This window comes from Trachurus trachurus (genome assembly GCF_905171665.1).
Source record: "Trachurus trachurus genome assembly, chromosome: 2".
Taxonomy (NCBI): Eukaryota; Metazoa; Chordata; class Actinopteri; order Carangiformes; family Carangidae; genus Trachurus; species Trachurus trachurus.
The window spans coordinates 12,284,687-12,297,133 of NC_139914.1; the positions used below are offsets into that span (position 1 = coordinate 12,284,687).

General features: G+C 44.1%; 1 protein-coding gene across 1 annotated transcript in view; it reads left to right on the plus strand.

Annotated features, from left to right (window-relative positions):
- The window catches only part of LOC311001231 (activin receptor type-2A-like), a 45,906-nt gene that overhangs the window by 18,326 nt on the left and 15,133 nt on the right, over nt 1-12,447 (plus strand). The window contains exons 3-4 of the mRNA XM_083992260.1: nt 777-913; nt 2,806-2,960. Of these exons, the coding sequence (XP_083848386.1) occupies nt 777-913; nt 2,806-2,960 (292 nt within the window). The remainder of the gene's footprint in view (nt 1-776; nt 914-2,805; nt 2,961-12,447) is intronic.

A 12,447-nucleotide genomic window follows, 5' to 3' on the forward strand; every position in this document is an offset into this window, starting at 1 on the left:
CATTCTTAATTACTACAGCAGGATGGAATTTAAATTGACGTGTGAATCTCCGAACAAGTCTCCAAAAAAACAAAAAAAAACAATACTCAGGTATTAATAGATGGGTGTTTTTATTATCATTATTACTATTCTAGTCTCCAGCTGGCATGGGAGGCCGGTTTGAGCCGGTTTGAGCCGGTTCTGCAGGAGTTTTGCTTTGATTCCTGAGCGATGAAGTCGACGCTCGACTGTGGGTACCTCTGCTCCGGCGCCGCCTGGCCTCCCCGGAGAGTCCAGAGCAAGTGCAGGGCGGCTGCCACTTCCTCTGGCTTTTATCTGATGACTGTGTGATTGTGAAAGAGAGAGTGTGTGTGTGTGTATATGTGTGTGATTGTTAGTGTACATGCGTGTTTGTTTGCATGTCTGCATATTGGCGTGTGTAGGAGTTATTTTCTAAATGTTTTTCTTTCATGTCCTCTGCGGCGGTGGCGAGGGAACGGAGAGGAAGGAGAGGAGTGTGTGTTTGTGCGTAGAAGAGTGTATTTGTGTGTGTGTGTGTGTCTTCCTGCTTTTTAGAAAACATGGAGAAGGGAATGTGTTTTTATTTTTTGCCATGCAGATGAGTGTGTGGGTTTCTATGCGTGCACTTACAAACACTTAAAAAAAAATAAATTGCTTTCATGTCCTTTGCGGTAAACATAAAGAGAAGGACTAGTGTGTGTGTGTGTGTATGTGTGTGTGTGTGTGTGTGTGTGTGTGTGATCGTTTTTCAATTTCCACCTCTGTATCTTCGGCAGTAATGAGTGTGTGGAGAAGAAGGAGAGCCCCGACGTCTTCTTCTGCTGCTGCGAAGGCAACATGTGCAACGAGAGGTTCCTCTACGTCCCCGAAGCAAAAGAGTCACAGAGCGACCAGCACCAGTCCACCGCCTACAGTACGTACAGCACACACACACACACACACACACACACACACACACACACACACACACACACACACACACGCATCAGTATTCATGCATGCTCTGCAGCCACACCTCCGTTTTCTCATATTTAAAGGGATAGTTCAACATTTTGGCAAAGTGGCCCATTGCCATAATCGCTATAGCTTTAGCAGTAGGTTTGTTACCTTTCATTGTCGGTGCAAGCTATTTTTAGAACGGTGGAGCAGAGCCGTGAGCTGCTCAGAGCTACGCTACGGAGGTTCATTATGGGATTTCTTGGTTTCCCTCATCAAATACACAATCCAACAACTCCACAACGCTCTGGTGGACAAGTTGTGACCTGCACATTCACCACGCTATGAGATAATAACACAACGTTACCAGACAGAGTTGTTTTAGAGGGAAATTCATGCAAAACCGCTGATGCACGTTCCCGTCAGGGGCAGTTTTTCGGCAAACAGTCTCTGCATTTACCTCTAAAACAACTCCATCTTGTAACGTTGTGTTATTATCTCATAGCGTGGTGAATGTGCAGGTCACAACTTGTCCTGGGAGAGCGTTGTGGAGTTGTTGGATTGTGTATTTGATGAGTTTGATGAGGGAAACCAAGAAATCCCATTAGCCTCCGTAGCGTAGCTCTGAGCAGCTCACGGCTCTGCTCCGCCGTTCTAAAAACAGCTTGCACCGACAATTAAAGGTAACGAACCTACTGCTACAACTATAGGGATTGTTTTCCAAAATGTTGAACTATCCCTTTAACATGCGTTCAGGGCTGTTCCAGGTGAACCAGGTCAACCTGCAGCCGTGCTCCTTGTAAATATGCTCAGTCAAATACTTCCGTGTGCTTGGCTGTATTTCCATCCAGGCTTTTACTTTGAAAGTGTGAGATGTAAAACGCTGTGGACAGCTGCCAGATACTGAGCCTCTGAGCCGGAGCTGCTCAGCTCCTGAACATATTTAATGATAATACTAATTATCAGTAGAGAGCATACAGGAGATACAGAAAATATAATAATACAATGAAAAAAGTGCAGGTTAAGGCAAACAAAGGAAAATATTAGATGATAGATGTTATATAAGCCATAGATCTGAGACCTGGTGAAGGTTTCCTGGTCTGGGCTTTATTTAGTCGAAATGTCGCCACCTGAAGAGCAACTGTTGATCCTGGTGAAGTTACAGTTACATAATAAAGCGCAGCCTCATGTGCGATCGCCTTTGAATCAGATACAGGTTCAACGCCGGCGTCCTTGCGCTGTCCAACAGGGCCGGTCTGTCCCTTTTCATTCCTTTAAATGTGACTGCAGACACCCTGTAGAGACAGACACATGATGCAGCTGGTGCACCCCTCTTTTCTTTCCCTGAGGACGGGGTGTCGGGCGTCTTTTTCTTTTTTTTTGACGGGCTCGGTCGCACCTTGTGATGGAGGACGGGGGCCGAGCCAGCAGGCGTCGCCGCGCCGCTCCTGCAGGGGTCGCACACAGTTCAGAGCTCTGTTATTTTTGGCAGGCGAGGATTACGTTATGTCACGAGATGGATTTGCTAATCCTGCTGCGTGCGTGTGTGTGTCTCTGTGTGTGTGTGTGTGATTGTGCGTGCGTGCGTGCATTCGTGCAATGATATGATCCCTAAGCACAGTGGCAGTAAGCTGTAAGCAGGGTTAGTGCTGCACTTAGAGATGATGTAGCACAATGTCAAGCCAATCAGGCGTGCTGCTCTCTGTCTTCCTTCTCTCTTTCTTTGCACACTCTCTTTCTCTTTTCCTCTCCTCCACTGTTTTTGATATTTAATTGCTTTATTTTTGTTGCCCATGCAGATCACATAAGCCACTCCAGAGTGTTATCTTGTTAACGTCTCCTCCTCTCTCTGTTTTTCTCCTCTCACAGCCACCTCCAACCCGTTTTCCCAGAAGCCCCAGCTCTTCAGCACCCTCCTCTACTCCCTGGTCCCCATCATAGGCCTGGCCGCCGTCGTCCTCTTCTCCTTCTGGATGTGGAGGCACCACAAGCTGGCCTACCCGGCCGCCCTGGTCCCCACGCATGTAAGTCCCAAATCCCCCGATCCACGATCCACGACCTCTTCTTTGTTTTTTCCGTCTTCATATTTCTGCTCATCGCTGTGGTGTCACCTGTCACACACCTTTCTTTGATGCAGTTGTCTGTTAACTGTAAACAAAGAGGGAGAAATAACCGGTGCAGCTTGGGGGAGATAAGTTCAAAGTCACCTGCTTAAAAATGCAGAACGGTATTCGCCGACGGATCGCCACACATCAAATACTTCATACAACAAGTCATCGTTTATTGCAAAAGGCCTGACTCAGCTCCAGTTGGATTTTGTTGACTTATTTCCCACGAGTCAATAGAGGATATGCACGTGACGTCTCGGTACTCAGAAGTCACTGAGTGGCAAAAAGACGAGTGGTAGAGGCGCCAAAGTTTGAAATCGACGGAAGTAACAAAGCGGTTTTCTCCGAGCTCATACAAGCCTGACATGTCTAACTTTGTCAGCATGTAGCATGACCTAACAGAGCTGCAAAACATCTTGAGGACACGTCTTACTTTGACCGAGTTACATTCAACAATCAGCTGTTTTCAATGATGGAAAGTATCAATCAGCCGCGTTTACCGTTTCAGGTGTCATAGTTGTGATGGTTAGACAGATGAATTAGTCCTCTAACACAGTGGTTTTTAACGTGGGGTCCTTGAGAGGGTTAAAGGGGGTCCCCACTTTTTTTTGAGAATTTTTATTATTATTGGGGGGTTTTTTCTTTTGAGAATTTTACCACTTTTTTTGTAGAAAATTTTACCTTTTTTTTTTTTTTAACTTTTTATGAGAGGTTTTTTTTAACCACCTCTTCCTACAAATGTTTCAACGTTTTTGGAGAAATTGTACCACTTTTTTCCAGAAATTTCTCTATAATGTTTCCAAAAATTCACACCATTGACCCTAATTTGAATGTACAAAAAAAAGTAACGTTATTCAGTCTCAGAACAAATATTTGTGTTTTTCTGGTTTGCTTGAAAATTTTGTCCAATGGGGGTCTGTGGTGTAATTTGGGTCAATTTAGGGGTCCTTGATGTAAAAAAGGTAGAGAACCACTGCTCTAACACATCCTACAGTTTGACTTGTCAGAGTTTTTCAGTATAGAAGCAAGTCGGGTTTAAGTGTTGGGACCAAAGTAACAGCTGTGTCAGTTTGTCCCTCTGCACATTAACAATGAGCCTGTCTGTCACTCTGCAGGTCCCACGGCCACATAAGATTGAATTAAACACACAACAGAAACAATGTGACTGTATATACATGTTAGTTTTAGTTTCTGTTTAAATCTAACGGCTGATTGGATGATTTCTGGCAACATGGACCAGGTGGTTTTGGGTTCTGGTGCGGATCATTGTCGAGTCCTTCTGACCTCAACTTGTTTTGATTCTACACCCGGTTTCGCTGTGTCCACCGTTGAGGGAGGTATGTTTTGCCACTCAGTCCGAACAAAAGGGGCGTCTCCCAGGGCAACGTGACATAAACACATACCCTCTATAAAATAAAACGCAGCTTATGTTGTTTTGAAGTTTTTGCAGGATGATTATTGACATTAAAAAACACTTCTCTATCTAACCAGCCCTCCACTTCACTACCAATCTAGTTTCTCTCTAGCCTTGGCCCTTCCTGCCCTGCACCGAGCTACGGTCACCCAGAAAGGACAAACTGTGCCGAGCGTTGACGTCGGGATAATTGCTTTTTTCCGTCGGAGGTGTGTTGAGGAGCAAGAGGAGCGCTGGTTCTGTCTTTGTCCCCTTTAAGAGCAAACACATCTCGGACTTTCCCTTTAACGAAGCAGACTTTGGCTCTAATTGGGGTTTTTTCATGCAGTGAGAGTCAGAGTGGGCTCTGGACTCATACCTACATTTTAAGTGGATATTGTGCTGCTCGGGTTAAAATCTCGCAGGCAGAAGCAGAGATATGATTCACATCAGACCGTGTACTCGTTCACCTTTCATCACTCCTCGTTTTTATTTGCAGCGCTTTCTTCTCTCCTTCTCTCTCCTGCCATGCCGTTACATCGCCGCGCAGCTCTTTCATGTCTCCACTTGAATCAGCTCGATTTATCACCTTTGTGAAACCTTCTTCGAGTCTCTCCTCCTCGCAGGAGTGAGAATAAGGCCGTTAATCTGAATTCTTGATTAATTTAGTTGTTTTATTTGCTGTAGTTGTGTTTTTTTGTTTTTTTACTTCCACTCCGAGGCGGTTGCAGCTATATTCTGTGGAGCTCGGCAGCGAGGGGGGAAACAGAAAAGCTCATGCAGAGCCTCCACCGTATGGAAGAGGAGTCAGGGGCCTCTGCATTATTGATGAGGCTTTATATAGGCAAACAAAACTAAAACACAGAGACGCTCGCAGCTCTGCCTGGGAGGATGGTGGTGGGTGGGTGGGTGGGTGGAGAGTGCGGGGGAGGGATTGAGGGGAGAAATGCTATTCTCTCAACTTAGTTACTGTATTTGCACAGTGCTAAAACACAGCAGAGAGGAGAGACGCCGTGCAATCAGTAAACCAATGCAAATGTGCATGGGAAAAGCAACACGGCTAAGAGGCTGATGAAACATCTCACCTGGAAAACACCCACGTGAATGAATAAATAAAGAGCATCAAACAAAAACAAGATCAGATAACGGATGATGAACAGCTAAAAGACTGATACAAATCACAAAGGGGAATAAAAATGAAATGAAATAGCCGGGACGGAACAAGTGAAGTCACGCCACGCTCACGTGCATGAAAGAAAGAAAGAACGCAGTTGCGCAAGTTAAAGGTGCAACTTTGTGCATGAATATAATGTCAAAGCAGGTGATGCAGTAAACTCCACCCGCCTGCTTTTTGGAGGCAGCTAAAACAAACGCAGACACGTTTCGTGCAGCGACCGCTTCGTACACATCCACTCATTGAGGAATTGAGGAATTGATTAAACTGGTTTAATAAGTAGATGGAGAGTGGATGGATGGAGAGGGAGGAGAGGGAGAGGAGAGAAAACAAAAAACTCTCACAATCACTCAATAGCTTGGTATTGCAGAGTCATCAAGGACAGAAAAAAACACAAACAGCAGGTCGTTATGATTTGAAGGAATCATAGAAGAGGAAAAAAACAGATTTTTTTTTTTTTTATATATATATACTTGATTTTAACTTTCTAAACTTTTTTTGCAAAAAAAAGGAAAAAAAAATCTACATACAAAATTGGTATACAGCAGCCGACAGAAAGTATTTGAAATTTGAACTCCACTGTCTTGCTGTTTCTGTTAAAGTCTAACTATATTTCACATCAACTTCCAGCGGTTCTTCCAAACAACAGAAGCTGCATCCCAGATGTACAGTAGTCCGCACAATCAAGCGCCAATCGATGGCACTCTTATTTCTGCTCCATCATGTTTGTTCCTCCGCTACGCTGCCGTCATCACAGCGTAATGCTCCGTACTTAGTCATGTATTTTTAATTTGGCTCTAACAGATCGCCTGCACCTGTTGCTGGTTAGGTTTTAAGTGCCCTGTGTGGATGGGAAGTCGTAACAGTGGTTCATCATAGGCGTCGCTGGTAATAGGTGATGTTTTCTCCTCCTGTTCCCTAACAACATCCACCAGGCCTCTGCATCACACTGCGCACATTTAATCTAAACCGCTAATTAAAAGGAGCAGGAATGTGATTATGTCATAAACAAGTGGCAGCCATGTGAACGGAGCCAGAGACGAATGCAGAACATATTCACACCGCCGATTTCTGCTTTTTGGGGTGAAACCACATCGTTGGCTGCAGAACACCACACCACCGAGGCTTTAACTCCTCCAACCTGATTGATTTCCGTGTTTATTATCAAACAGCTGAGGCAACTTTTGCATAAAATGAGCAGAAGATGAACAGTTGCATCCTGTCATCATTATAATTTTAGATTTTTAGAAGTACCACCCCCAAATCTCTTATGTCGTCGTTTCAGTCACATGTTCCTCTGCAGTAAATTAGTTCCCTTTGCAAGCTAATGAAACATGCAGTTCTTCATGATGCAAAAGTAATTGTTCCCACCTAATGATCATTAATGGGCCCATTATCATGGCTCTTGAATTTTATGATGGAAAAGGCACAAAAGAAAGAAAGAGCTGCTGCTGTGCTCTCTCATATAGTTGTCAGCTTTACATTAGGCCAGGCCGGAGATGGAGGAGGGAGGGGGGAGTCATAAAAAAAACAAGGCTTTTTTTTTTTCTTTTTCTTTTTTTATTTGTTGTTACATCCAACAAAGGATGTTTGATTTTTGTGGACCGCTCACTCGACCTGCGCAGTCCTCAGAAAAGATCCATTTCAAATAGATATGCAGAAGATTATATGTGGCCCAGTAACTTTTTACAGCGCATTGTGGTGGTGTCATTGTGATGGCGGTCCATCTGCCGAGTGCATATTTGCCACCAAGCCTCCATTATTCACACCACAGCGCGAAGTGGAGGCAAACTGGAATTGATTCTGTCTGAGTACACAGACCCACAGCTTTCACACGGAGAGAGAGAGACCTGCAGCACTTAAACATAAGTCTGCCCTCTTTTTCTTTTTCTTTTTTTTTCTTTTTCCAATCTGGACCCTATTTTCTCATCTTTATCCATCTCACCGATCAAGTCTCACCACTCGTTTATTACAAAGCGAAGCTACAAACATCATGGGTGCAGCTTTCCAAAGAAAGCGGTCTCCAGATATCACAGAGAGCCCCCCCACATATTTAGATTTTGAGCGTGTTCCCATGTGAGATCCATCAAATCCATACGTTAGAGAGTGAAGTACGAGCAGCTGCAGGAAGCTTTAAATCTCCTTCCATTTGCTTTCTTCCTCCAACGTTTGTTTGGCTCGCTACCAGAAGAGAAAATGTGTTCACCACTTCTTCTTTTATCATAGTTCCTGATTTAAAATTGAAATATTATCAATTTCTTGCACAGATATTTGTATTTTTTTAATTTTATCTTTTTAGCATCAGAAACACTTTCTATTTGTAGTGTATATTTCTATTTGTCTTTGTTCTGTGCTCTTTTTTTTAACATTTCTGTGTCTCCCATGATTTTGATGGGCACACACCAGTCTTGTCGCCGTCCTAAACTTTGAATTTGTGTGTTTTCGGTTTAATGGTGATGCAGGAACATCTTTTTTTTTTCCTTTTCCACATTGTTTCTGTCCATTTCCGAGCATCATTTAAGTTGCTGAACTGAACCATCCTTCCCTTGGGTCCATGCTTATTAACAGCCCCGGCGTCTGTTCGAGAGTCTCAAACCGTATAGCCGTGGAAACGCCGGTGTGGAGCACGAGGGGGGAAGAGGCGTTTGTTCAGGGACAAGCCGTCATCTCCGACCTTTTATCAGCCTCTATTTCATCCACTAACTGACAGAAAATAGCAATAATTTCTCTGTTTGCTTCTTATGTTCCTTTTCAACAAGCACGCCTTTCACATTATGGTAGAGGTAAGAGCAGTTTAACTGAAGTTGAATTAGTTTTTCCCCTCTTTTTGGGTTCAGAGCTTGGTATGAATTATTCTCCACCTCAATCTCAGACCACCATTTTGTTCTTGTCTTTGCTTTTTCGACAGCATCTTGTTTACTCAGTTCGTAACACATTTCTTTATTTTTTCTGCCTGGTTTATTGCATGGATGGATGTCTTTTGTGCTCCCTGCTGAAAATGTATTGTGCATGGTGGAAAGTAGCCAACATGGCTCCGAATGCAGCCCCCCTTTTCTTTTTTTTTTTGGGTATGAATGTCCATCTGTGATATTTATGTAACTTATTGTTGGTGATGTGACCCAGTTTCCAGAACGGTATCTGCTCAGACCTATGGCTCACCATGTTCCTGTTCCTCATGCACAGACACAAAGCTGAAGGTGTTTGAAACTGAATCTGCAGCGTGTTTTTTTTTTTTTCCATTTCACATGCAGACTGAGGAGGAGTGCGGATACATTTTGCATAAGTAGGAGCATTGCCACTTATCTGGAACATTTTTCAAGTCAGAGAGTGTAAATTACTTAAGTACAAGAGGAGCGTAAGCCTTTCGCAAATGTACTTTGGCTCAAAATTGGTCAAATTGGAATAGAAGTGAGGCTGCAGATATCACTGAAAATACTCACTAAATAAAAGCCCGGCTCTCTCAGAGAGTCTCCACTCAATCCTACTGTCAACTCAGGATTTCATCTTATCTCTTCTTAAGGTCACGTCAACAACTTTTTGTGTTCGACACGACCTCAAGGTATGACCTCAAGATATGAGGTTTGGAGAATAGTCCAGAAGAACTGCACATTGGACTTGAGTTATATCGCTGTATCTGCCCCTTAAAGGGATAGTTCGACATTTTGGCAGCTTCTCCTATTGCCATAATCCCTATAGTCGTAGGGGGAGGTTCATTACCTTTAATTATCGGTGCATGCTGTTTTGAGATCAGCGGGGCAGAGACGCAAGCTGCCTTGTCCCTCATCAAACTCATCAAATACACAATCCAACAACTCCACAACGCTCTGGTGGACAAGTTGTGACCTGCACATTCACCACGCTATGAGATAATCATGTTTAAGTATGTAACATTAAGACACAAATACTAACTACTTGTGCTTTTGAAATCAGTCCGCCCAGCAGCCGTATGTTGAATGTAGTTCCAATGTAGTTCCATTATTTTCACTGAGCACCTCACGTCTCTGCCCCACTGATCTCAAAATAACATGCACCGATAATTAAAGGTAATGAACCTACTGCTACGACTATAGGGATTATGGCGATAGGAGAATTTGCCAAAATGTTGAACTATCCCTTTAAACCCAGGACAAACCAACCCAGGCCTAAAGGAGCTGTTAGGGTGTAATAGATGAACGTGTAACCTGATTAGGCCATTGGAGATGGTTGAGGGTTGGGAAGAACGGCGTGAAGCAGCAGATTCTGTTTTCCTGTTTCCTGTGGTCTGCTGACTAAGTGTAATGCGTCCCCGTTTGAGGCCACGGCGCCCTGCGATCGGACAAGGGATCCGGTGACTCCCGGGGGGGGGAGGCCTAGCCTGGTCTGGTCTGGACTGGGCCGGGCCGGGACAGGCTGGGCTGGGCCGCTCCATCAGGCTGAAGTCTGGAAAACAAGACCTTCCAGAAACAATACAGGAAGAAAGAGAGAAATGAGTCTCACAATGACTTGTTCTTAAAGGACAATTCCAGGCGATTCAACTCAGGGGTGTATGTTCTTATCATTTTAGGTCTAAAAGAAGGAATCTGAAGATTTTCAGTTTAATCGCTCCTGTTTTGCGGTAGTTGTGTCTGTCCCCGCATCGCCACGGCAGCAATGAATGGGAGCGGATGCAAGTTCCGCTGTTTAGGCTGTTTACATCCCTCAAAGCCGCAATTTTTTTCCACAGACAGCGTCAGATGGCGACTCAAACATGCACCGAGAAGTTTATTTACTTCAAGCAAGCCGACATGTTTGTAAAACTAGATGTAATTCAAAGTCTCGGAGTCTCGCGCGAGACCCAAGTTGCCGTGCTCGGTGTGTTCAGGTGCCGTGGGAGCTTCCGTTTGTATCATAAACACAGAAATATCAACTCTTGACTTGCTTCAAGTGTACATTTTTTTCCACAGACAGCGTCAGGTGGCTACTCAAACATGCACCGAGAAGTTTTTTTTACTTGAAGCAAGTCAAGAGTTGATATTGCTGTGTTTATGACACAAACGGAAGCGCCCACTGCACCTGAACACACCGAGCACGGCAACTGGGTCTCGCGCGAGACTCCGGGAGACTTTGAATTAGATCTAGTTTTACAAACATGTCGGCTTGCTTGAAGTAAATAAACTTCTCGGTGCATGTTTGAGTCGCCATCTGACGCTGGGACAGACACAACTACCGCAAAACAGGAGCGATTACCTGAAAATCTTCTGAAATTCCTTCTTTTAGACCTAAAATTATAGGAAAATACAGCCCCGAGTTGAATTTGCCTGGAATTGTCCTTTAAACCACATCATCATCATCATCATCATCTGCTGCAGTTGTAGGATTCAGGATCAGGATCAGGATCGACAAACCTGTCAGTCGTCATCAGTCACATCAAGATCACGGTCAGAGTCAGTCACTCTTGTTGCCGAGGCGTCGCTGCGGCGCAGGAATTCACCTCGGCTTCAGACGTGACGCCGACCCGCGGCGAGCAGAGCAGCAGCAGCAGCGGCGGCGGTATTCCAGCCAGACCCGGTCCCTCAGTGATCATTTCCTACATGCACATCATTATCTAGAGCCGCTATCACATATTTCACCCAGCTCTGCAGATGCACAGGAATTTGTCTCGGTGACACACTGATGTCTTCCATTGTAACATATGGAAGAGGGAAAGATGACACGGCACGACTTAGTTCTCCTGCACCTGAGTTTGTCTTTGTAATTGACTAACAAGCTGCGTGTTGAAATTCTCCTCGGATGATTAAAAACTCTGGTCTAAAACCCAAATGGATCCATAATTACCCTGCTAATAATAGAAGTGGGCGGTGCAGACTGTGTTGAGCAGCTAGAGTCGCCTTCACAGCTCAGAGGTTCCAGGTTCTGGTTCTGTGCGGACTCGTTCCCTCCGGATCCTCCCGTTCCCCCCAGTAGTCCAAACACATGAAGGTCAGGTGAAGTGGAGATTTACAAATCACAATCTGTCTGCATAAAGGATAAGATGCACAGATTATAGACGGATGGATGGATGGATGGATGGATGGATGGATGGATGGATGGATGGATGGATAATGGATGCACTGGAATGTTTTCTCGCTGACATTTCTGCAGACTAATCAGTGGCAGAACAAGTGCTCCAGTTATCTTTTTTGAATTGGAAATCCTATAATTAACAATAATGAACATTTATATGGAGATACAGATAAATGAATAAACGGATGCCGATGGTGAGTGTTTGGATAAAACACTCATTTCCCTAACAAGTCATGATGAATAATAATAACTGCTTCAAATGCCAAGCTCTGTAAACGGAGTCAAATAGTTTTTTTTATTACATTTCTGGCCCTTTTATTAAATACACAAACTCCAAAACGCTCTGGTGGACAAGTTGTGACCTGCACATTCACCACGCTATGAGATAATAACAGAATGTTACCTGACAGAGTTGTTTTAGAGGTAGTTTTTGGGCAAGTAGTCTCTGAATTTACCTCTAAAACAACTCTGTTTGGTAACGTTGTGTTATTATCTCATAGCGTGGTGAATGTGCAGGTCACAACTTGTCTACCAGAGCGTTGTGGAGTTGTTGGATTGTGTATTTGATGAGTTTGATAAGGGAAATGAAAAAAGAAATCCCATTAGCCTCCGTAGTGTAGCTCTGAGCAGCTCACGGCTCTGCTCCGCCGTTCTAAAACCAACTTGCACCGACAAATAAAGGTAACGAACCTACTGCTATGACTCTAGGGATTTGCCAAAATGTTGAACCATCCCTTTATGCTTTTTCTTCCATTTTTCGTAATCTCTTCGACTTTAGTGGATAAATCAATAAGAGTCACTCACCAAACTGGATG